At 33.5% G+C, this 27,731-nt stretch overlaps 1 protein-coding gene and 2 long non-coding RNA genes across 50 annotated transcripts in view; 2 read left to right on the forward strand and 1 right to left on the reverse strand.

Annotated features, from left to right (window-relative positions):
* LOC109027396 (uncharacterized) overlaps positions 1-21,293 on the forward strand; it is a 28,506-nt gene extending 7,213 nt beyond the window's left edge. The window contains exons 2-5 of the long non-coding RNA XR_002006596.3: positions 15,473-15,574; positions 18,583-18,659; positions 19,472-19,541; positions 21,164-21,293. This is a non-coding gene — a long non-coding RNA (uncharacterized lncRNA). The remainder of the gene's footprint in view (positions 1-15,472; positions 15,575-18,582; positions 18,660-19,471; positions 19,542-21,163) is intronic.
* The window catches only part of TRDN (triadin), a 419,844-nt gene that overhangs the window by 100,668 nt on the left and 291,445 nt on the right, over positions 1-27,731 (reverse strand). For all 48 annotated transcript variants that reach the window (XM_031012505.2, XM_055391701.2, XM_055391743.2 and 45 more), the window contains 3 exons: positions 21,151-21,201; positions 15,425-15,475; positions 34-72 (listed from right to left, as the gene is read on the reverse strand). In XM_031012505.2, coding sequence (XP_030868365.2) covers positions 34-72; positions 15,425-15,475; positions 21,151-21,201 — 141 coding nt within the window. The remainder of the gene's footprint in view (positions 1-33; positions 73-15,424; positions 15,476-21,150; positions 21,202-27,731) is intronic.
* Positions 23,015-24,412, forward strand: LOC129534492 (uncharacterized). Its single transcript, XR_008681099.1, has 2 exons — positions 23,015-23,063; positions 24,189-24,412. It is a non-coding gene; the product is annotated as an uncharacterized lncRNA (long non-coding RNA).

Raw genomic sequence — 27,731 nt, forward strand, 5'->3', positions numbered from 1 at the left:
TCCTTGTATGTAAATCTTACAAAATATCCTTACCTGCTTTGGACATCTTTTCATCTTTTTTAGTTTCAGGTTCTGGGGTAAAACGTACACATAAACACGTACAAACAAAAGGGGAAAAAATAACATTTGAAAAATAGTCAGTACAAAGTGGATTAATAGGTAGGCTTCACTGATTTTTCTTGTCTGTTTTCAATTTCAATTATAGTTATATACTGTTATCAAAATATTAATGGAATATGTATCTTTGGTAAATTATAAAGTAACTTAAGCAAAAATACTTTGATTTTAAAATCCAGTTTGCAAAAAAGTTTCATGCTAATCAAGTAATTTGGCTTCTTGTCTTTAATAAAAGCCAGGACTTATAATTTATGCATTCTGAAAATATTGCAAATTAAAAAATTAATAAAAATTGCTCAGAAGAAAAACGTCATAAATTTTCCTAATTTGACCAACTTAAGCAATTTTGTCTTTGACTACCATTTAATTCATGGGGCTCCACCTAGTGGTTAATATAATTATTGTTTTCCTAGTATTTCTATTAGTATCAATTTTATAAAATAAATCAATTTTACCTAAATTTAATATAATAATATAAACAATCGTGACATAAAGTATCTTGTTCTCTTATTGTCCTAGGACAATGTCTTTTGTCCAGAAATTCTGCATTCTAAAAACACCAGTATAGAATAAATTCATACCTTTTTTAAACTATTCAAGTAATATTCATAGCACAACCCTAATCAATAAGATAGTTGACTATATTTTCATGTTGCCAGTCTATCTTTTTATTTAATCAACTTTGCTTAGCCTTAATAATTATCTGTTCTTGGTATAGAGTCTTCTTTTGATTAATGGAAGAGTCCAGGTACATTATAGTTTTCCTCCCTTCAAACAGCAGAAAAAACTGACTTCATAGTTGGAATACCTACTGAGCATAAACTATGTATAAGGGATAGTGCTACCAGCTTTATTTGGGTTTTAGCCTAGCAGTGTCTCATTTTCTGTAGTTATAATTTTAAAAACTAATTTGTTTAACTGCAGAATTTTATATAATAAAGAACGTCATAGACTTTTACACACTACTTCCTATAATACTTGAGTGCACCTTCTGTAAAAAGTAGTATCAGTGCTATTAATGCACTCTAACACTCTTTGGCACATATTTCTCCCCCTTTTTGACACATTCACTTAGCTTGGTAGATACACCCTATTTTAATGTTTTCTATGTGCCACAGTATTATAGAAAATTTTGTTATTGTCTGTAATCACTCTTTAGATTTTAAGCGCCATTAGTGCAAGAACTGTGTTTTGTTTATTACTCAAATATCAGCACTGGGTGAAATATCTGACATGTGGTATATGATCAACAAATATTGTTGAAGGAATGAATGAGTGAACTAAATGGAATATATAGAATGACTAAAGGCTCCCTGTTGGGTATCTGAAGTCCTAGAAGGAATTGATTCATCTTATGACTCTAGAACTAGAGATCAAAATTCAATGTCACATAGCTGTTGCATTTATATTTTATTTTAGAAACTTAAAAAACATAAGTGATGTCTTTATGTGTCCAACGATAGCAAATATGACCTGCAACAATTCAATGATACCTTCAATTATTGGGTTTCCTGGTGCTATGTTTTGTCTCAGTCAGTTCAGGCTAAATTTAATTCCTATCTAATTACTTAGTCTACAATAACACAATTCTCTCTTTTGATGGTGAGTTCTGATGAGATTTTCGCTTCACTGGAAAGGAAACAACTTTTGTTTTTCTCTAATAGTTCTGTCTTTATTGAATCTATGCTAGGTCAACAGTACAGTTTAAACTTTCAAGCAAATTAGCACAATTCTAGTGATGAGAATTATTTTTTCTGGAGTACTTATGGCTCAAGTGCTGGTCAATTATTGACTTGCATTATTCCATTATTTTATGAAGTACATGCTATTTTGATCCCCACTTGGTAGATGAAGTGTCTGAAACTTACAGAAGTTAGTTTGCGGAACCTCATTCAGCTGCTAAGTGGCAGAACCAAGATTCCATTTTCCCAACCTATTTCCCTTCACCTGGGTCATATCCCAAGGTCTGGATAGAATGATCTTGGTCTCCTTCTTAGTTCTGTTTCCGAAGTATGGCTAATTTGAATATTTGGATTTCTTAGAAACGAATTCCCACAAATTTAAATCTTTTCTTCCTAGGACACAGTTCATTAGCATTTTGCTCATCAATAATAGGCATCTATTTGAAACAGCCTTGCTTCCCACTCTGCACACGGCTTTCACTCCTGTCAATCATATTGTAATCTTGAAATGAAATCTTCTCAGCCTTAATGTTTGTCAAACGATCTTTTGGAAAAAATAAAAATTGTGGAGAATATTTTTACCAACTATGGGTACAATACAACCAGAACCAACTCCGATCTTGTACACAGAATTTTGTAAGCACTCTTACGAAAAGGTACTATCTAACGTGTGGCTGTGGGCCCTCTTACTAGAATAGAACTACTGGCTTTAGTGTTATGTGAACAGTAATGCTAAAGATGACCTTAGGACAAGTCCTTTTGGTGTATGAAGAGTCGGTTTTTGGGTTCTATAATCTGACTTTAAAAGCAAGCTCATTTCCTAAGTTTTGTGACCTTGGGCATTACTTAAAACCTCAAGTCTTCATTCTGTCATTGCTAAAATGGAGAAAATAATGTAAAATTGATGTGAGAATTAGAAGTGATGTATATAAAGAGCTTAGCTATTTTTAAATTGTGCTCATAAACTTAAATTGCATGATCTTTCAAAGTAATTTTCTCTTTTTTTTTTAAACAGAATTGGGATTTTACCCTTGAATACTCAAGGCAGGAATTGATATGTGAGAAATTGGCAACGGATTTTCTAAGTTGAGCAGCTCTTTTATTAGGCTACTTGATTTTTAAGAACTCAGTGCACTCATTTTGTAGATGATATTTCTACTGACAGTAAAGTATTTTTTGAGCCATATGAGATTACAGTTTCTAACTGGGATTTATTTCAAGCCATATAAAAACAACTATATATATATTTACATATGTGTGTATATATATAAACTTTATATATGAAGCTTAATGAAAAGTTATAATGAGATGCTTCAGGAAACCAAGGACAGTTGTTAGTTAATACTGGCCATTGGGACTGGGAGGCCAGAGAGACAGCAGGCGCGCATTTATTTTTCATTTCGTCTTCACTGTTTAATTGTTTTCTACCACAATTATTCTTGTATAATAATACAATATCTAATTTCTATAAACATTTGCCACTGAAGCCCTTCGTTTTGGGCTACACGTACAAGCATTGGGGAAATATGGAACCAAAAAGTCCCCATGCTAAGTTGTTGAGGCAGGCAGCCTGCCATTTCCTATGCAGCACTGACTTTTCCAGGCTGTTGATTTTATTTGTGAAATGTAAATTGCTGATGGGCCTGGGGAAGGGAGCTTCATTAGTGATTTTTCAATGTCATCAATAGCGTTTTCAAGTAGAATAAGCAGACCAAAACTTCAGCATGCAAGTGCTTAAGTCAGAAGGGCAGCAGTGGAGACAAACTCTGTTTAGGAGTCTCTGCTTTGTCTTCATAAAAAGAAAAGAAATAAATTTATTCAATATATAAATTCGAAGAATCTGCATTATTTTCAGAATGCCTCTATTTTAAGTACCGTGCAAGGCAAAAGCTAAATATCATTGATTTTTTTCTTAATTTATTTTGCTATTATCACGGTTGTTTCTTTAGCACATAGATATCTCACATGTGGAATAAAATAAAATAATAATTATTATTATTTTGCACCAATGACACTTTGTATTTGCCACATGGTAGTCTCTAAGGTAAGTATATTATATATGTTATCTATATTTTATTGATATAATATTAAATATTCATTTGTTTATTAGCTCTCTAACCCCAGTAGCATATAAACTTCACGAGTCCCGGGATGATTTTTTTATTTTCCCTAATACATGATAGTGCTTAGACTGTTCTTTGCACAAAAGAGAGATCAACAAATATTTGCTGAAAAAATGGACAAATTACATAATCCTTTCCTACCACTCCTATGTGGTAAATGTTATTATTAGACTCAATTTACAGATAGCAATACTGAGACTTAATAATATGTTTAAATATATACTCCCTAGTAAGTGGCAAAACTGGGATTCGAATTCTGTTTTCAAAGTTTTAAGCGCTTCAACACACTTCTATAACTAAAGTTGCTACAGATAGAATTAAAAGCTTTGAAGCATTTAATACATAAAAACTATATAGCACACCACATTCTACTTCTTATAAGTGGTCTGTCTATATTATCTATGTTGTATTATCTACACAAACTACTAATAGTCATTAGGATTATAATTAACATATACAATATAATCACAGAGGTTTCTATTTTTTTTCAAGCCAGTCTTTAAATCATGAATCGTATTATATAGTTTCCTACATTGAGCTGGTAAAACTAAGCAGTCTGAGCATTAATAGAAAATGAATAACTCTCTCACACACTCCTGGAGTAGTATTCAATATTTAATGACATGGGAAGTTGTTATATTTAAAAGCGGGTCACAAAACCTACTCCTGTAAAATATATAAAGGAACATTAGCAGTGTTATCTCTGGTCAACCATAGGTGAGTTTCAGTATGAGGGGGTCTGGAAAACGTGGTGGCTGAGGACATAGGTCTAAAATCAGACTGCCAGACACCAGTTCTGGATCCACATCAGGCAATTGTGTGACCTGGGCAGGTAACTCTCAGTGCTTCCATTTTCACGCTAATGCAAACAGGACTGCTGTGAAAATTAAACACTACACGTGAAGTACTTCGAATGGTGCCAGGTACAAAGCAAACGGTGGAGGTCAATCATTTCACTGATATTTTAAACTACTTTTCTCGCACTTTTCTAACCCAATTTTAAATACAATACGTATTTTAAAATTAAAAAAAAAACATTTTATTTGTTATAAGCAACATTCATATATTTATTCCAAACCCATGGTTTTTCCATCATTTGGACCTTTTTTTATTCAGGATCTCCTGAATATTTGGACTTTGATGAAAACCTGCTGCTACTACTTGCTATTACTACTATTACCACTACTACACACAAAGACACGCAATTTCACAACTTTGTTGTGGTCCTAACTATATTATTATTTAAAAGAAAATGTGATGCACTGTGCATGTGCCTGCACACACACACACTCACACTCTTCCACATTCTGTTTTCTGCATGAGGAAGTACTGCATGGAATATAGAAATACTGTCACTCCAAATAGCTTGACTTCAATGTTTCAGATATGGGATAAGCCTCCCTAAATAAGGCTTAAGAGGAATGCTTATTTTGCAAAGATTCAGTCTGCTATACTAGATGGTATCTGATTTCTTCTGCTGCAGACACAATGCTTTGTGGTCCAGATAAATATAACTGCGAAAAAGACAAGATTTCACTGCCTTTGAGTTTGATTTTGAACTTCTTCAGTTCATAGATTGCCAAAAGAAGAAATTGTTCTAACTTTGGGTGAGGTCACACAGCGAACCAACACCCAGCATCTGCTACTACATAGCTTTTCATCTTATCTGGCTGTACATTTCTTTACTTCAATATTTTACTGACTGTTTAACATTTTCCTTTCTCTTATTTAGCCACATCCATATGGTCTTGACACTTCATGCATTCTCTATGCTCCCATTTTCCCTGATTATCTTTCTGAATTAGTATCATCTTTGCTCATGAACTGAGGAATCCTTCCATGCATAATGAAGAAGCAAGGTGATGATATTCTCAAGTGATAGTTCAACTTCATTCATGTCAAGGAGTTGCAGAGATCATTTTTGCCACTGCAGTTGAAGAAAAACAAACAAACAGGCAAAAGCTAACCAAGCAAACAATTCCTCAGTTTGAAATTTATTTCCTTTTTAACCAAATAATCTAATATGTGATCTCTGAAACTCTCCAAATTTCCATTTTCTTATCTTTTGAAATGGAAACATTATAATTATCTCAGGAATTTGTGGCTAGAATTAGACTAAATGATTTAACAAATATTTCCTGAGTATTCAAGTACTAATATTGAAATAACAGATCTCCATTGATTAGATGAAAATTTGGCCTGCCTTATTGAAGGGAGCATTGGCGAACACTTCGCTTTTCCCCTGTCCCAGCTCTTTTTTTAAATTTATTATTATTATTATTATTATTATTATTATTATTTTTGAGACGGAGTCTCACTGTCACCCAGGCTGGAGTGCGGTGGCGCAATCTCGGCTCACTGCAACCTCCGCCTCCTGGATTCATGCCATTCTCCTGCCTCAGCCTCCCCAGCAGCTGGGACTATAGGTGCCCACCACCACGCCCAGCTAATTTTTGTATTTTTAGTAGAGACGGGGTTTCACCGTGTTAGCCAGGATGGTCTCGATCTCCTGACCTCGTGATCCACCTGCCTCAGCCTCCCAAAGTGCTGGGATTGTAGGCATAAGCCACCGCGCTTGGCCTGTCCCACCTTTTTTCACTGTCTTGTGAGATCTTTGAGGACAGGGAATATGTCTTTTCATCTTTGGAGCCTCACTGCCTAGAATAGCCACAGAACATTATGTGAACACTCAAAAATTGTTACGGATATATAACAAAATTAAAATGCTGTTTCAAAATGACAGGAAAATCAAAATGCTAACTTCATTTTTAGGGTGTTTAAACCAAAATATGAAGCAGAATCCCTTTCTCACTATCCAAAACCCTTACATGTATGGAAAAGCACATTAGAACTGACCCACCAGACGTTGAACCCTGGTGTGCATTATCTTCAGATATTTATATTTAATTTGTCTGTCTAGTAAAATTATTCAGAGTGGCTACACGAACTAATTTGTTTATTGTTAGTTATTTCAGGAAGCAAGAGCCTCAAACTACTGACATCACTGCTTTTCCCATAACACATAGACACACACACAAGCACACCTCCACACACACATGTTCTCTGTCTCTGTCTCTGTCCCTCTCACACACCTCTCAGACCCATTAAGTCAACAACAGAAACAAAACAAAAACAATTATGGTTGATAAGTTTCTGTAGGTGTAGTTCTAAAATGGCTCCAGTTTGTAATGCAGGCGCTTAAGTCATGACTCAATGCTTTATGCCTAAGTCCTGATTCTGCAATCCTTCCTTGGCAAAATTCCCAATGGAGTTTGATGCTTACAGAAAAACTTTGCTGAGTGGACATTAAACACATAAAATGGGCCATAGGGCATTCTCTCTTTTCAGCACAGAATAAATGCATACATTGTCCCTGCCTTATTCTGTCATCATTTCATTTTCATGGTCTTTTGTCTTTTGTATATGCTAAATGCAATGTACCACACTTCTGATAGTGTCACTCTGCTTTTATCTGTTCTTTCTTTTATGCCTACTTATATGGTCCTCATTATTCTTTCCTTCCCTGAAGCTTCCCAGTGTGAAGAGTGTGCATTTAAAATAGGTGAGATATAATTGGAGGTGGCTGCATGCATTTGTAGGTCCTGCAGAAATTGTCAGAATCAGGCCCTGTGATGTTATTTGAAGATGGCAGATGGCGAGTTGGAAATATTTCAACTAATGAGCCTGCTGACTTTAAACCATTCAATGAGTTCAGAAAGTTGTGCAAAAGCTGCTTACCAAGGTAAACAAGCAGGCATTCCTTAGTTTTCCTTTACTGAGGGGAAGTCACTAGACTCTTGCTTGTTTTTCTGGGTACCAGTATCGATTTTCTTGAATTTGAAGTAAGAATAATCAATTAAGTAGATAAAATGTCATAGGTTTAAGTATGAATCATCTTATATCTTATTCAAAAATGTAAAAATAATAGATGACTTACAGTAGAAATAATATATTTTTTAAAATGTTAATGGACAGAAGCCAGGTGTGTGGTGCATGCTTACAATTCCAGGTACTCAGGAGGCTGAGGCAGGAGGAGCTCTTGAGCCCAGGAGTTTGAGGCCAGCCTGAGCAACATAGCAAGACCTCATCTCTGAAAAGAAAAAACAAAAAACAAAACAAAACAAAATAAAACAAAAAAACCTTCAAGGAGAGAAGCATATTAGAACATACGCATAAAATAGCTTGGAGTGATAAGACAGGTTGCAGTGAGATCATGACCCATTCTTTCATTCAATTCTGCCTTTTGAATGAGGGCTGATATTTAAAAAATACCAAGGAATGAATATTGGAGCTCTACACTTAGAGTTGCACGTGTATTTCACCTACATACAGCTGTACACATGTTGCTGTATATTAACATTTTGGATGAAGAATATAAAGATTCTCAGTGCTTGGATACAATACTTTCGTATAGCTAATGCTTGCAGAGAAAATCCTGGCCCCCTCAACTACTTTTGAAAATAATACATGACCTCTTTCCATCCTATCAACTTGGCATTTTGGCATAATGGACATAACAAGAAATGTGTTAGGCTGTAAATTGCTGCTTAAAGTGAACGTGCTACTGTTATGGATCCAACTTTCACTTTAACAATTCTTCAGAAAATGAGTAATCATGGATTTTAAAGGCATCTTCTAAGATTTTATTCTTTAGAATCCTGATTGGTCTTTTTTATTAATCAACAGATTATCTGTAATATTCCTTCATTCCTAGCAAACACAATAAAATTATTACTCAGACAAAAATTTTGACTATGTGTTAGGATAAGTTTTGCTAATATATTCCAATATTGAAAAAAAGAAAAATAAGATTATTTTTAGTGGTTATTAAGTCTGATACTAAGTAGCTAATTCAGCATAAAAATCTTGGATAATCATTTAATCTTTGGGCATCAATTTCTTCACTGTTAACATGATAGTTGCAGTATTTCTCCTTAAAATACTTCAGAGCAGAATTAAATCATGCTAAGAATTTATATTAGAGACTAGGCACCAAAAAACTCAGAAAAAGTACAGAAAAATTAAAATACTAATGTTGATTACTAAACCAAATATTCTAGACCCAGTATTAGACTATGAAAATATTTTACTGAAAGTTCTAATATTTCATAGAGGAGGACAATGACATGAGTGAAGATGACATATGTGAATTGCAATACTATTGGAACATTTTAAAAATTTAGAGTAGTGAATAAAATATATAGATTAATTGAATCTTCTTAGAGTTATCAGTTTCAAAAGACAAAATAAATCCTTGTTATATCAGTTTAAACAGAATCAGAACACTAAATAACTTTAAAACTGGAACTTTGGGGACAAATCTCCACCTTTTTATGTTAATCACTGGACACTGGAATATTTATGGTCTCTAGATGTAGCAAGACAAAAACACTAGTTAAGTTTACTATGGCATATGTTGAATTAACTTATTCTGAAAGGTGCCTTTTGGAATAAGTCTCTGAGACCAACTGTCTTGATTCTTTCTTATAAAAGCAGACTACACAACACATACTCCTTCAATAAATCATTGAGCTTTCCCCTGCAGGTTTGTATCTGAATTAATCAATATTAAAATAGTGCTTATAGAAACAACATTGTACCTTTGCAATGAGACACAAAAACTAGTGACAACTGAACATGCAAAATTACCAATTTCTGTAAAATAAATATCAGAGAGAGTGATTACTAGTATTGGACTTCAAGTTTGTTGGTAGTACTCATGTTAAGAAGAAGGTTTAGGGTTCCTCAATTTTGAGACTTAACTTTATCCTCTACTAACATTATTTCTCTTACTCTTGGCTCTTTCCATAAGAAATCGCACCCATGCATGGCATGCCAACGTCTTCAAATTCAGAATACAGGTTCACAAGTGTATCTCCAACCCAAATATTTTTTCTGATACTCACACCCAAATAGCCAGCTTCCAGCTCTAGATTTCTACTAGAATGTCCTAAAAATACCTCAAATTCAGCATGGTGTAAAAGAGATATAGAGTCTTATATTCTAAGCATGTCCTTTTCTAGTATCCCATCTCAAAGTCCCATCTCATCTCAGTGTAGCATCTCATTTTGATTGAATCTGGCTTCTAACATGTTGAAGCAATTTTGAAATGTATTTCTACTTTTTAAAATATTATCAGGTCCATGACATTGAACTCTGAGTATATTAATATTTCTCTTAAAGTCACCCAAATTTTCTTAGAGACATACACCTGCTATTAATGTTTGGTTTACATAAATGTCCTATACAAAACTTCATGTAGTTTAGATAGATTTCAGCTATTGTTTCTCTATCATCTATTTGAATTGAACTGTGTCATAGAAATAAATTGTTAGTCCACATTGTAAATTAACCAAGAAGTACTGATTACAAATATCACCCACATTTTTCAGTGATCATAAATTTATTATTTGGTCATTTGCTCAATTAGCTATTTTTAAAATAAATAGAAACTGGCAAATTTTAAATTTCAAGTGCTTGCTTTCAGTTTAAAAATAACATCTGCAGATTTTTAAAATATCAGTTATTTTTCTTTGTTCATTATATGCACTGCAATATATTTTTCTAATGTGTGGCTAATCTTCCTCTTCTGGATTTGCTCTCTTTGTGTCTTAAGAAATTCTACTGTAACCAAAAGCTATATATATATTCTTCTCTATTTTCCTGAATGTTTGAAGTTTGTCTTCTAGCATCAAGTCTTGAAGATGTCTTAAATTTCTTTTTGCGCAAATATGAGAGCGGAATTTAAATTTTTTCCTACATGAGAAGCAAGTGTGGTTTTCCATTTATTTTCTCAATGATACATCTGTCATCTAATGTATTTTCCTACATTTAGGGCTTCATTTCCGGGCTCGCTGTTATGTTCTCTCAGTGTGCGTTCCTATACCCGTACTATTTCCATATCATTTTAATTAAAGCAATTCTATAAAAAATAACTATATTTGGTCAGGCAATTCCACCTTATTATTTTTCAAAAAAATATTTTCTTATTTTTGTCCTTTCAAGTTTAAAGACATTTAAGAAAACTTTTTTCTACTCTAAAAATACCGTTGATATTTTTTATATGAATCTATACATTACTTTAAAGGGAAATGATCACTTCCAGATAGGAAAAGGAAATATTGCTTCACTTATTCAAGCCTTTAAAAATGGATTTCAAAATTTTTTTCATTATTTTTACATGAAAATGTCATCAATATTTAGATACATTTATTCTTTGTAACAGAGTTTGTTTCCATTGTGAATAGGGTACCCTGAACGAATAAATTTTTGAATTATTCATCACTTATGTTTAGGAATGCTAAACATTAACTTTCATAGGATGATCTTGTATCCAGAAGTTTTGCTAATTTCTCTTATTCATACTAATATTTTGCTTGTGGGTAAATTTGGAATATTTATGAAGATGGCTTTTCTGCAAATACAACTTTGATTATCCCTTTTCAATTCTTATACCTTTTCTCCATTGGTACTATATCTGATACAATGTTGAAATCAGGATGACATTTTTAGTGTGTTTTATATTTAATATTTAAACGTAAGTACATATGTATAATTTGTAATGCTATATAAATGCATATATGTGATCATATTACACATATTCATGCACATTGATTTTTGCGTTGTTTTGTTTAGTCAAAATCATTTTAAAATGCTTGTATCTCTCCCATAAACCATATTATCAACCTAGTCTAAATCACTCCATATTTTCCACATTTTCTCCATACTGTTATAATAATCTTCAAACATATAGAAAGGCATGTAATGGCAGAAAATCCTGACTAGCCAACACAACTTGTTCTTCATTCCTTCTCTCACCCAGAATCCTCTGCAGTTAAATGTATCAGGAACCTAAATCTTCCCTGGTGGCAAGGGGATGGGACTGATGCATGCCACCTGGCACGCACGCCCTCACACTTCCTCCTCCTTTGTGCTGGCTGCAATGCCAATGCATAGGCAGAACTTGGAACCGTGTACTGAAGATGGCAGAGGCCGCCCCAAATGACCCCATACCCCCAACCAACACCAGCACCACCTGAAAACCTATCTTATTATTAATTTTTTTCATATGATTTGGAATTTCAGGTTATATTTCAGCCTGAGAACTGTATTATTGTGGTTGTTGCCGTTTTTGTTTCTTTTTTTCCTATGAATTGCGATTGTGTGATTCCTTCCTCTCACACCAATCTTTCACTGGGCCTCTAGTCCCAAGTACACTTTGATGGCACCAAAACTTGCCTCATTGTTAGTAGGGATATTCCTGAACAAGTCTCTATTTCAATACATGACTTGCTTCAGGTCCTAGATGAGGGGCTGAGTTTATTTTCTCCACTTTTCTGGGTCTGCACTTTCCTATTAACTGTAGCACCAGAGAACTATTTACGGCAACTGTTTTTCACCTTCTTTTCTTGAATGGGGGTTCCACTTCAGTATCTGGTTAATTGCATTGAGACTTGTGTAAAATCCCTGCTTATTCCAATGAACATTATTGCCTTATGTGATCCTGGTCAGCAAATTCTGTTTAAGGATCCAGAGCCCAGCACCCCCGCAGCTTCTTTTTGGCTTACTACCTTGTTTTCACTCTGTTTTTCAACCAATTAAATGTTTCCCTCTTGATTGCATATGGTTACGGCTTTTAAAATTTATCCATCTATAATTTATCTTTCGTTTTAAGGAATGAAGATGAGAAGAGCCTTCAAATCTTGAAAATGCACTTCCATTTTCCTGGAAAACGAGAGTTAAAAAGCCAGAGTCCTTGTCTCCACTACATGATTACTGAATCAGAATCTTTGGTCATGAGTCCTGAACGACATTTTTATTTTAATTCAATAGGAGAGTTTAGTGCATAACCAGATTTAAGAGAATAGATTAGAACACGGTTCTACCTTTACTCAAAGAAGAATATGCTGTGGCTATTTAAGTATTATAAGATTAACACATAACAGATTAATTTCTCATTTAATTGTGTATGATATTGCCATATTATGTCTGATGCTCCTTTAATGAAACCTTTTAAGGAGCTCTCTAATTACTGAAAGAAGTGTTAAAACTTTAACCTAGAAAATTTTCTTTTAAAGTTAATTCCTGTTACTAAAGATTTATTTGAGATGTGACTGTTCCAATATGTGTGAGATGGTGGTGATCCCCTTTAATGAAAGAAAGCCTAATGAGACAACACCTCCTACAGGTGAAAGTTAAAGTCACTTTGCATGATATGATTACACTTTGCTGATAAAATCTCCAGGAGTTGTCATTCACATTCAGCATCACAGGTCTGAATTTTGGCTGGTTGTTTGGAACAAAAAAGAAGAAGAATTTCAACGCATACAATTGTAAAGCACCATTAATATTCTGGCAAATTTCTAGGAGACATCACTGTCACTCTAAGTGGGAAAAATAAAAATGACAATTAAAATCCTGACAGTAATTTAAGGGCTGAATTTCTAAAATAATAATAATAATAAAATGGGATTTAAAATAATTATTCTGGTTATTACATTTAATTGTCTTTTTGTACAAATCACTGTCTAGTCATAGCCCTTACTAAAAATTAGGAAGAAAATGGTACAATGAAGTAAAACTGAGGATTTAGCTAATGCATCTTCTTCAACATGATATATGTTGCCCCTGTCCCCATCACTAATATCTCTAACGATCCAACCACCTGGTATGGGATTATGGAAAGAAGATACTTGGAAGAGTAGAAGAAGATTCTTTGAGAATATATTTCCAGACATCAGAGACTAAAATAAACAAAAACTAAACTTTTAAAATAAAAATATTGATATATATAATATTCCTGTCTGCACCTTTTAAAAATATTTCCACCTTATATTGGCAAAAGAAATATAGCATCATTGTGTGATTAAATTACTTAATGGTATCTAACCATTTCAACTTACATTGTTATATCCAAGTCAACCAACAGTAAGATCATGTTAAAGAAACCTAGAATTTATTTAAGATGAATTAATGTTTTGGTAAGTCCAGGATATTTTTCTTACCTTTCTCAATTAATTTAAACTTTGAATACTAAAATGTAGTACGATTTATCTGCCTGTTGGACATTTAACATAACATATATGAATCCTCTTGCAAGGCAAAATATACTAATTTACATATCATGTCAAAATAACAAAATAGTGTGCAGCAATAAAGTAACTCTATCATAAAAGCTGATGAAAAGAAAGTTTTAGTTATAATAACACATTTCTAAAAGAAGGCATAAGTTCCTTAATAGGTTTGAAGCTATGTTGCTTTAATTTTTTTTAATTAGATACATATTGGGCTGAGAAAAAAAATCATGTTGTGTTCTTACATTTCATTAAATAACAATTATGTTTATTTTAACATTAGTTGCAAAATTAGGAAAGTATGACTTAAGGCTATAGTTTTATACATTGCTACACTCACTAATGGGGGCTCTCCATGCATCCTTCATTCCTCTTACTGATCTTTCTGTCAGCTTTCCTCTCCCGCTGATCCCCATACCACTTCCAACCCCAATCCATGCTTATGTAAGCTCACCAGAAATCCTTCTCTTATCAATAAAAAAATCCCAGTAAGATGAAAGTTGTACAGCTAAGTCCCTGTACTAAGTGTGGTCAATATTTTACAGGGAAACAGGCTCTTCTTCTAACATTCACAATAGTAAGTACATTACTTGGTTTTTATAATTTCAGTGACTCATTAATATGGGCACAATGGAAAATTTTTAATATTTACTTTGACACCAGGAAATATTAGACAACTCTGAGCACAATGCCATGTCCACAGAATATACTTGGATTAGTTAGAAATTTTATGTTTTACGTTGAATTTGGCAAGTTTATTTGTGTTTTAGGGGACATAATTTGATGTATGGCATATCAGAATCCACCTTACTTCAAGCCTATCACAATGGAAAGGCTAGAGATGCAACACAGCACATTAGAAAAAGAACAGTGCTTGATTTAGGAGATTGAAGTTCTAATGCTGTCTCCACTACAAACTGTAACTTTGAAAAAGGTCTTGACTATTTGGGCTTCATTTGTCTGTAAGACAAGAGGATTGGACTACAGTTTCTAAGTTCCTCTTAGCTATACAATATGTTTAGGATTCTATTATATATGAACTTACAGAATCAAAAGATTTCACTGAGAAATTTTTACTATTTCATTTTATCTTAAATCTTTGGTTTCCATGGCTATTCCTAAGATTCGCTCTTTGGATATTTATAAAATGTAGATTCCTCCATTTCACTACAGACCCATGGAATCAGAATAGCATAAGACTTTTTAAAATTTTTACATTATTTCTGATGCAGCTACACTTTCCTTTTTTGTTTCATAGTACAATTTAGAATTTAATGATGGAATATAAATCTTTTTTCTTTTGCTTAAAAACATATGAAGGCTATGGTTTTGAGAGCCTGAAAATGAAATGATTCATTACTTTGTTGCAAATAACTGAATATGCAAAAGGCAGATCAATGTGGCTTCACATTTCATTGTATAATATTACCTTTTTCCTTTAGCGAAGCTGGAACTTTCTCTTCTTTCCCTTTAATAGGTTCTGAAAAGAAACATCGGACATTTATTTGAAGCCAAGACAAAGAGATTTTCAGATACCTATAAATGAAGTCAGTAAGCTGAAAGTATCAGTAAGCTGAAAGTAAGTGGAAACTTTATAACACACTTTAAAAATGGTTTTACTCATATAGGGACAAAGAACCAACAGTATAGAATACAATAAGCCATAAACTGATCATTTTTCCTTGGCACAAACATAAGTTGTTCAACAAGTTATAATCTACTTGTTTAAGAGAATGAGTATTTGGATGGATAGGACCTTATTTATGTGTAATTTTTAAAAATCACATGACTTCAGCATGCAGAAGTCTTCCAAAACTGTTTAATCAGCACAAAGCCAGTTTATTTCTTTTAGCCCACATTTTGTCAAAAAAATAAACAACCAAATAGAAAATCCTGCACATATCATGTATGTAGCGGTGTTTTAGTCTTCAGACTCAAACTTGAGAATGAGACTAAAATAAAATTTGAGAGACAATTTCAGCTAGGAGACAATTTTACCTATAAACTTTTAAAGTCTTCAAAATGAAGGCCTTGGTTGAAGTAACTCAAATAAAACTTTACTTATTCTACCACCTTCCAAACACATCTTCAGTGTGATTCAGACCATATCATGGGCTCCAGACACATATATGGTCAATGTCTTTAACATCATTATATTCAACAGCCTAATAAAAAATAAAACATAAACACATTTTATGCTTCCTCTGCAACATTAATGCTCAATATAGATTTTATGGATGAAAATGACTTTTAATGCAATTATAAGGGAAAGAAAGAGATCTATCCTTTCAGCCCCTTTTTCTATTCGCACCATATTATTTGGGTGAAAATACAGAGACTATGATGGTGGTGCTTGTAAATGGAGATGCCACTCTAGTAATCACTTAGAATTAACTGAGTCCAGATAGTTTTGGATGTATTAAGAATTGATTTTGAGGTTTTATTAAAAGAACTGCATCTTTCAAAGCAAAATTTTCTTGTCGGGTAAGCTGTAGCTTTAGATATCCATAAGCATGTAGAAGTTTTTTTAATGTCTTTGGTGACAAATAAATGCCCATGTTGCTATTTATGGTGTTGTGTATAAATAGGGCTATTTTTTCCGTACTTCAGCATATGAAGATGAAATCAAGAGTCATGAATTGAACAAACACACTGGAAAGCTTCATTAACTGTTTTTCAAGCTGATGGGGGTAATTTACTGCTCTTGCACTTCCTGGCTAAGCCAAAAGGATTAATGTGTTGTGAAATGAGGAGTGGTGGTGGAAACAGACTCCCAGTGGGGCAGGAGAGTGCAATGCTTCGAGTCTCAGAATTCAGGATTCAGCATGTTGATCTAAATGGGTGTGTATGTTTGTGTGAGGGTTTAGTATTTATAAAATACAGGACCTAGAATGAGATCCCACAGAACTACATTGATTTTAGTGGAGAGAGAAGGAAAGGGTGGAATAACAGATACACTTTTATAGGACATTCAAAGATTGTAAACCCAATACCGTAAGCTTTGGAGAATGATCTCAGAAAATAAAAGTGATTTCTATTTCCAAGTTTGCTACTGGAAAGATGCCTTCGGTTCCTAGGCTGAGTCATCACTTGCACTGACTTTCCTACAGATCATTTATTCTCAGCATCCACTTTGTCCTCAGGGGCTTTTGTCCCAGTTTAGGAAGTCCACAGACTTCTCTGAGGAATCTCTAACTACCCAAGGAAGTGAGGAGGATATTAAATCTGACAAAAAAGTGAAGAAAGTATTACATGGAAACCCTGCACTTCTGCATTAGGAAGGAGAGATACATCAGTGGTTTGAGCCAACTCTTAAGCCACTTTTCAGCTTATCTATCTTGTTTGTCAAAAGCAGAATATTGGAAAACGTTTTTTAAAATATAGTAGTTTCTTTGTGTTTGTCCAAGAGTCTATAGGATGATTTATGGTTCTTGATTATCAGGGCCTATAAAGTGTTTAATGGTGCTGGGATATAAAGTGGAACTCTGTCAAAATTATTGAGGCACGAACATTGTTATGGAAAAATAATCCCTAAGGGATAGGAAAATGGTTTCAGATTTGCCACTGCCTTACACTACCCCCAGAGACAAAGGCAGTAACGAGGAACTGGGTTAGTATCCGTGATGAAGTACAGCATGGTTGGGGAGGAGTTTCGAAGTCTTCAGACAACTTACCCCACCCTTAATTCTAGCTTTGAATTGTTGATTGGAAATGGCCAAGAAAAACATGTTGAGGACAAATGGAAGTTGGGGGATCATAAGTTGCAGGTCCTGAGCATCAGTAAAAGAAGATCAGTTCTGTCAAGATTCCTCTGCCATTATATCCAAACATACACAGACATGGGGTGCAAAACTAGTCAATAATTTTGATGTCCAATTGCATTACTCCAATAACAGAGAAACCTAAAAGTGCTATTATTTTGTTCTCAGAGGAGGAGAAATTACTTAACTACTGTGTTGCCTCTTCGGATTCAGTTTGCTGTTTCTCAGTCCGTAGGTGAATCTTCCATACTCAGATATGTCAGACCAGGAGTTAGAAACAAGTTATCTGGGATAGGGTTGAATGCCACAAGGAAGATAACCAATATCATGGGTCACTAACAGGATTTTCTGTTTTCTGGGTGGTCAAGACCTCAAAAGCAGGACTATGTCCCTGTGGGTGTGTTGAAAAGGCTTAAGTGAGTCCATTGGTCCAGGAAAGTCAATAACTGAACCAGCAACAAAAGTTAGCAAGACATATCATTCTCCTGATTTTTTTTTTCTTTGCAACGGTCATCCCTAGAACTCTATATGTCCTTACTTAAAGGCAAAAACCTAATAATGTATCTCTGAATGCCCCAGTGACTCATGGTTATCACAACTCTGATAAATGTGGCTCCAAATGATTTCCTTGTAATAATGCTGGTTTTAAACTTGAAGCATCATTTTAAAATGAATTTGGATGTACACATGCAGGTGGAATGTATGAGTAACAGGCAAATGTAGGTAATCTCTTAGTGGTTTAATAGAAGTAACTGACAAAATACAACGCTAATAAAATAAGTGAATTTTTAGCAAGTGAAATTGCTGCATTCTGATTCTGCCACAGCTTAGCAGCAGGCTTCAAAGAGACTCTCCAAAAACAACAACACCGCAGAGGCTTTTGAAGTCCCTAAAATCTTATAGGTAATATTAAAATTTTGTCTTTGATACTTAGTAATGATAAATTATATTCAGAAAAAATGAAATTCTTCTAAAACAGTATTCGACTTATATATAATAAAGGCATTCTGGGGGCATTAATGCAGTTTGAATTAAAAAGTAGATATATTTATATCATCCTAAATCAATAATCATATGCTGCAAACCTTTATATATATATTTTTCTAGTGATTGAAATTTTAGAGAAAATAGTAGATAATTTTACATTGAGCAAAAACTTTTCAGTAAGGAATGTCAATTGTAAAATTATCTACTATTTTCTCTAAAATTTTCAATCACTGGAAAATTACATATATAAGGTTTGCAGCATGTGATTATTGATTTAGGATGATGTAAAATATACAATTGCAACAATATTAGAAATTACAAAAGCCTACTTAATGAAGTGGTCAGTGTGGATTTATTTCCTCCAGATAATGTTTTCCAGGACAGATTTTAACAATTATTCCTCCAACTAGTTTAAGCTTTGGCACATGTGAAGATTTTAAGTAATAGTTAAAAGTTTTGATAATTATCATTGCCCAAAGTGTAGCTTTGGAGTTAAGCCCCAACCTTTCTTTTGAGCTGCTTTCATAGCGAACAATAACATGTGGTTCAAGTGTTCCTGTGATATAAGTGCAGACTAAAATAAAGACATTAATGTCCCCAAATGTCTTCCATATGACAATGGAAGAAGAAAATATTTAGATTTTACAAATTGTGAACTGCAAATTATGTATGTATATCTTTTCCTGATAGTATGTTTTCATGACAATTTTGATTTTCACAAAATCAAGGATGCTGTTTTTATTGACTTTCATATTACATGAGAGTGGAGGCTGGGAATGGAACTGTTGCAAAATACAGGTAATCACTAAAGAAAAATAGATTAAGCCCATCTGTGAGAATTAAGTGTAGTTACCCCAATACCAAAAGAACTTAGACTATTTTTCATAGTGTATGTCCAATGTATCTATGCCAAATAGATTTTTTTTTGTTTTTATAAGGTCTACACTCAAAGCAAAAGTGCTTTTGTGAATACAAATATAAGATCCCTATTCTAAGACAAAAGCAGTGTCTGTGTTAAAATGAAAAAATGGAATTTAAAGTAGGGCAGAGATAACTTTGACTCTTACCTTTCCCTATTACCCACAGTGTGACACTGAGTAACTTATATTGCTAGACCTCACATTCCTTGTTCACAAAAATAGAGGTAGCTAGCACATTTTGCTGAAACAAATACGTAAAGTAGGTATCAAGGTGCCTGGCAAAGAGTAGATGCACCGCTTTTGGACTTCCTCCAAACAATTACCACACCTTTAAAGGCAAACTCTTCACCTTCTCATTTACATTTCATATTATTTCTCCAGGAAAAAACTTCCTGGTCACACAAAATTGATCAAAATCTCCTATTACACCCTCTCATAGCATCCTGTATACCTCCTTTATGATTGTTATAATTTTAATTATGTTATTAATACTGTAACTTCTCAGAGATTATAGTCTATGCTTTTTTTGCATCCTTCGTGTCTAGTGAGTATCTGAATTAATTACATCATATTAGATGCAGGATAAATAATTATTGAATATAGCACTGATCAGTCCACACAAAAAATTAAGGTGAATAATATCAGACCTTGAGATTTAAATAGATGAATTTTAGTTAATTTATTATATATACATATATTACACACACTTATATAATAAATTATATGTTATAGTACATATATATAACACATATATACGTACTACAGAATAAATTATAAATATTACAAGTGTGTTAATTCAGAAGAGAGGGGACTCATTGAAGGCTGAAATAGGTAGAGAAGGCTTGATGCTGTATGTGGACATTATTCTTAGGATCAGTTTAAATATTTACATAAGCAAAGAGGAAAAGCAGTTAGTCCATTCAGGAGATGGAAGTTACAAAATTTAATTAAGAATTTCATGCTTTTTCATAGCAATATAGAGTGTGACAAGACTAACGCAGGCAGAATATGCCTCAGAGCACTTGAAAATATCAAAATGCAGAGTTCTAATTACCAAATATTACTTCCTATTTGTAGCTTTGCCATTTTTGTTGTCATCATCATCTCCAATGTTTACCAAGTGATTGGGATATATTATGCACTAAATATATATTTTAGGAATAGAAAGGAGAGAATCAGAGAATTTGGGGACAAGTGCTTCTTAATATTCTTTACTTCTCTATTTTTTATCTTTTTCATTAAAAAAAACCTTTTTTCATTTTTCTTTCTTTTTTTTTTGGGAATTGTAATCAGAGCACTTTCTTGGTAATAATGAGAAGAAATAATTTTAGAGACAAACAAATAAATACAAGTTTTTAAAAATATGTGTGTGACCTCTGCAGTTCTGGTTTACATATTTGCAAAGGGGATGCTGCTAATGTACTATATTCTCAATAATATATATTTCCTAATAAATTTGTAATATTATATTAAATTAACTCTGTTACCTTTATCTTTCAGAATTGAAGAAGTCTTCCCAGATTTTTCTTTTCTAATTTCTGCAAGAGAGATCATGGGAAGAAAAAGTTACAAGGAATAAGAGAGAAAAAAAATGCAAGTCTCTTCATGTGTTTTGTATACTGAGGCTTAAAGATCACAGGGCGTCTGAGTTGATATTCACAATACAAATGTCTCCAGGCATATGTTGTCTATAAGACATTGGACTAAATATGTAAACAATAGAAAATAAGCCCATGAATTTCTATCACAAGTACAGACTATGCCATATATACAAAAAAAGGTACATGTAAACAAACATGGGCTTTCAAGAAGAAAGATATGATAAGAAAGATAGCTAACATTGTCTACTTACTACGTGTCAGGCAATATTCTCTACCATTTTCTCATTCAGTGCTCACAACTCCATGAAGTATATAGGTTCTGTTATTATTTCTACTTTTCACATAAATTGATTAAATAACTTTCCAAGATCTTTAAATAGGAGACCTTGGATTTGAACCACTATATCTATGCTCTCAAGCACATAAGTACTGGCTCCAGTAGTTGCATAATGGGCTCAGTGAAGGATGTAAGAAAGTATGCAGTACTGAGGCAGAACTTGATGAGGGAAAGAAATTAGACCCGCAAACATGAAATGGAAAGAAAGACACATTTTAGAGAAACAGAGAGAGAATAGGAGGCCTGGACAGGGCAGATCTATCAGTTTTCCTCCGTAGGCCATTTACAACCAACAGAAGTGGAGGTGATGCTGTGTGACTTCCAAGGCTAAATCAAAAAAGGTCATGAGGTATTCACCTGCTAATCTAGTGACACCTGCTTTGGGAAATGCAGCTGCCATGTGAGTAATCTAATTAACACCACCATGCTGGAGAGGCTACATCTAGGCAGTCCAACTAACAGCCCCAGCTGAGCTCCCAGCCAACAGCTAGTATCAACTGCCAGCCCTCTGAGAGAGCCAACCTTCACATCCAGGAATCAGTGATTTTACATGACTGCAGCCCAGCCAGACATCTGACTGCAATCACATGAGATAATCAAGTGAAAACAGCCTACTGTATCCTTCTGACGTCCTGACCTACTAAATGATGAACAACATGAAATCAGCTGTTGTTTTACACCACTAAGTTTTGAAATGGCCTGTATGTAGAAATAGTTGTGAAAAGGTAGTTAATCAACAAACAGCAAAATATTCGACCCTGTGAAAAGTACTCCAGTAAAGTTATATAGATAATAGGGAAAGAATTTATTAATTCTAATTTTAAAATTGGGGAAGGTTTTCACTGAGAGTACGCCATTTAGGTTTAGGCTTATAAATTGGGTGGAATTTCATTGGCCAGGAAATGCCATTTTAATTGCATAACTGTAAGTAGATGTATTAGGGTTTTTGTTTTTGTTTTTGTTTTTGTTTTTTTGGTTTTGCTTTGTTGCCAGGCTGGAGTGCAGTGGCGCAATCTCGGCTCACTGAAATCCCAGGTTCAAGTGATTCTCCTGCCTCAGCCTCCCAAGTAGCTGGGATTACAGGCACCCACCAGCATGCCCGGCTAACTTTTGTATTTTTAGTAGAGACAGGTTTTCACCATACTAGCCAGGCTGGTCTCGACCTCCTGACCTCAAGTGATCTGCTGAACTCGGTCTCCCAAAGTGCTGGGATTACAGGCGTGAGCCACCATGCCCGGCCATGTATTAGGTGTTTTTGTTTTTGTTTTTGTTTTTTAAGCTGAGAATGGTTCTTAGAGTTCTTACTTGGCTTACAGTAGGATAATTTCCCCTCACCTGAGATATAAAATGTGAAAAGGAGAGGTCTTTGGAGGAAGACATTATTTCTGTTTTGAAAGTATTGTGTTTCATGTCAACAGGACGCCCAAAAAGGAAACATCCAGCAAGGAGTTGGAAAAAACAGGTGAAGTGCAGATCATTTACAGGTGCTGCAAAGCAACCTACAGTATTCCTTATAAATGAAAACTATCAATATGACTAGTAACTTGTTTTTTTAAAGGCCTCAAATTAATCTTATTTGCTTTGTTCACACAGACTGACTTGACTTATTAAGTAAACCAATTATATAAAAGCAAAATAAACCAGAAAGTGAACAATTATTTTCTTAATAATATGTGACCGGTGAAAACACACCCACACACTAAGACTAGTGTTCTCAGCTGTTCTTTTTACCGGCATGTTTCAAATCCAATCTCATATAATTTGTCTGTATTGATATATCATTTATATATTGGTAGTGATGGCCTTAACTTTATACATTTTGATGTGCTATTGCCAGACCTTTAAAAATTTAAAATACAGATTATGATCAAAATAGCTATAGAAGTCGAGTTTTAAATAATCTGAGATAAAAACTATTCATTTTGAAAATAATACTCGATAGAAATGCATCCAGGAATTTTCCAGTTTAAGTTATGGGCCTGAGTATATTTAACCAAAAATAAATAACAAAGAGCTTTTACTTTTAATTGTATTGTAGAATATAAAAGGTATATATGGCAATAGTGTTTCCTTTTCCTTCCACAAAAATTCTTTGAAAAAAGAGGCTCACGAAAAAGACAAGACAAAAGACTGAAATAGTGGAAAGTCTTATAACAGAGGATATCAGCCCTAGAGTTCTTTCCTGACACAAGCATAAACATTTTGAATCCAAACTACAAGTATTCATCTGTTTAAACGAAACAGCAGTAATTATTAATACCATTGATCTGCCTATTATTTATTATTCATTGCTCTGAATGATCAAGTATAAATTCAGTTTTATCATTAGTGACATTTAATGAGAATGTTAATAAAAATATTTTGTTGGAGCGTTCTGGCTTGGTGTCAACATCGAACGTAGCTAGAACAAAAAAAGAAAGTGAAATTGGAAAGTGTAAAGGATTCTAACAAAATTATCAGGCAGTTAAGATCCCTTGGTTCTATAAAGAACCAAATTCAAAATTCCTAATCTTTCTTACCAAGCTTGCTCTACTGAAGTGCTCAGAAATATAACTTCAAAAACTCTCTCTCTCTTTCTCTTTTGTAGTTATAAGATGCTTGCTGATCTGAGATATTTTTTCACGAACATAATGAATAATACCAACATACCAAACTTTTTGGACTTTTCTTCTGTTGGAAAGAATAATTGTAAAGAACCACCTGGGGAGCTTTATCTGAAACTGCAACAATATCTGATAATTTCCCAGAGTGTAACTTATAATGTACATCATCACACAGCATCAAAAAAGAAAATAAAATTGTCTCATAACATTTTGTGGTTGCTTCCTAATATGATACTGCACTGTTCCTAAAGTTATTTAATAGTGATTAGTTGCATAATTGTTTTAATAGTTAATATGTGAATCCTTTACATGAAAGTCTCTTTGTTTTATTTTAATTCGAATGCAATTTTGATAATCCAGGATATTTTAGAAAAGATATTTTATAATATTTTCAATCTACTACAAACTCCAACATATAAAATTTATAAGTAAATACAGAGACAGAATTTTCAAGTTGCCTAAATGATTTAAAATATTGTGTTTATAATTATCATGAAGGAAATAATAATATATTGATGCTTTATGTAACAGTAAATTTGAATTCTTCTGAAAGATATAACAGACTAATTTTACTGTAGACACTGTTCATTAACTTTGTAATTAAATATAACTTGGTCAGGACACCGTCTTTAACTTTCTCTTTGTCATAATGATACATTTAACTGTTCTTTATTCTATGGGCTAAAGAACTAAATATAGTTTTTTAACATTTTACATTTTTTTCCTGAATATGTGTTTTAAAATCTTTACAGCATTTCCAGCTGAATTATATCTATACATTGCTATCTTTTTAAACTTGGGACTTTCATTTTATTTATTTCATAGTCTTTATGTTTTACTTAAAAAGAATAAAATTTTGCAACCTATGTAATCCTCTATCTCTAACTGGACAACCCAATTAAAAAGCATAATATAAAATTTTCTTGAATGACATCTGAACAATGTTGTCAGTACGTGAAGACTGTGGGAAGATATTCCTCAAGAAATTGTAAATAAGGGAAATTAGACTATTCTCTCAGATTTTAGTTATATATTTAACATATTTAGGGGATGGAGAATAAGTGAATTCCAAAAGCATCAACTAGAAAATACTATATAACACTTTGTAAATACTTCTTTGAAGAGCTTCCTTCAATTACACTTGTATATTCTAGACAAGCTGGGCTGTATCGGCATGTTAAAACAGTGACATATACAAAGGCATAAGAATGCGAAATAACAGCCTTATGCAGTAGTGTCAGTATTCTAGTCTTTTTGATAAGCTCTTCCTTATAGTAGTATAGTTCTTCAAATTACCTTAGCTGAGGGGCTTCTCTTGAAACAATCTAAATAACCTTTTCCTTTGACTAAATTCTGGTTCAATTTCATAATTACTTGGTTTTGAGGCTGTGTGGCTCGGCTGCAAGCATTGGAGTATTCATATATACACACTTTGATATTCTTATCCTTATGCGCCTTAATAATCTGACTACTAATCAAAATTAGTAGGGTGCACTTTAGTTCATCTCTGTCTAGCTCTTTCAGAAAGATCAGCAATATTTAAAGATATAAAAACATAAAATTAGCCCTCCTTTATTTGATAAGAAATTAGATATGCATTCTATTAACTTCTATTTTAATGTTGGGGAGATGAGATGAACTAGGATATCTTAGGGACAGGGTTGGCTACTGAACCACTAAAGAATACTCTTTCAAAGAAAATTTTATTAGTCATGAAATTTTTCTAGTGTAGTCCCATCAATTTAAGATGTCAAAGCTTCCATGTTTAAATTAAGATAATAACTTTATTACAATACTGTAATTTCCTTGAGGGCAGGGCTCAAGGAAATTCCTGTATCCACGTATAATGATAAAGCATTATTTTGTGTAGTTAGGCATTTTTTAACATAAGATCGCTTTAACTTCTCACCTGTCTCCAAAGAGGTAGGTATTATCCATAATTTTATAGATGTGATATCTGAAGCTAAGAGATAAGTAACTTGCCCAAGGTTACAGCTAGTAAATTGGAATGGAAAATTTGAACCCAGGTTATGAGATGACAAAGTTAGGGTTAAATTTCTACACTATGCCTCTGGGAGCATCCTGGATTATAAAGTAGATATCACCACAAATTGTTCCTAAAAGTGAACAGGGTGCCTATCCGAATCACCAAATAACATCAGTGTTCTTCATAACTGCCAGCCTGCCACAGCCTTGCAAATCATATGTCTGAAGCAGGGACTAGGTAGCCTAACACATACTTGAAATTCCACAACTATCTGTTGAATGAGTTAATAAGTTTGCCAAATTTTGTGCTGATCACATTTTATCAGGAAACTTATTGTCAAATCTTTACACAGTAACCTGATCATCATTATAAACATCTTTCACGATTAGCCATTTTCCAATTTGTAATCTTTGTGTGGCAAAAGTGTCAAGTAAAATGAAATGGCCAATATCTGATAGTTTTCCTGGACAAAAAAGAAAATTACGTATATTTAAATCTAATGTTTACCTCACATTTTATTTTTTTGTTATCTAAGAAATTTTGAGTGACTTTCCAAAGTTCAGTAATCTCACACACATATATTACACATTTATGCCCATTTATTTTTTATAATAACCTCTGATCATCCATTCATTTAAGATATAATACATTCTTTATTTCTATAACAATGTTATTATATTCTATATTGTCTTTTGAACTTTTTAAAATGGAAATCCTGTCCTAAAACACATTTATGTGGGATCTCAAGAATCATTATCATTATAGTGTAACTGTTCAAATTGAAACTTAATTTATGATGATATATATTGAAAAATTGAAGAAATATAATTGAATATAAGAAAAAATGTTAACTGAATAATTATTAATATAATCAAAATAAAGGAGGCTTTTAATATATCTTTCTGCTACTCATGGTATAAAATTTCAAAATATACTTCAAAATTAACTTAGTGAACTGGACTAATTCTTCGAGATTTCCATGCACTCGAGTTAGTGGTGCAGCACACCACCAAGGCACATGTATACATATGTAACTAACCTGCACATTGTGCGCATGTACCCTAAAACTTAAAGTATAATAATTTAAAAAAAATTAATAGACCTTAATTTTTAGAGTAGATTTATGATTACAGCAAAACTAATCAGAAAGTGCAGAGTTCCTGTACATTCTTTCTGTAACAGACTGAACGTGTCCCTTCAAAATTCATATGTTGAAATCCTACTCCCAATGTTATGGTATGGCACCTCTGGCAGATAATTAGGTCATCAGCATGGAACCCTCATTAATCAAATTAGTGGTCTTAGAAAAATAAAAGGAACCCCAGAGAGCTCTCTTGCCCTCTTTCTGCATGTCAGGATACAAAAAGACAGCAGTTTGCAATCCAGAAGACGGCTGTCACAGCACATCACCATTCTAGCAGCCTGATTTTAGGCTTCCAGCCTCCAGATCTGTGAGAAATAAAGTTTTGTTGTTTGTAAGCCACCCAGTCTATGGCAGTTTGTTATAGCAGCCCAAACTAATACACCCTCTTCAAGCACA

The sequence above is a fragment of the Gorilla gorilla genome, chromosome 5, assembly GCF_029281585.2.
Source record: "Gorilla gorilla gorilla isolate KB3781 chromosome 5, NHGRI_mGorGor1-v2.1_pri, whole genome shotgun sequence".
In the NCBI taxonomy this organism is placed as follows: Eukaryota; Metazoa; Chordata; class Mammalia; order Primates; family Hominidae; genus Gorilla; species Gorilla gorilla.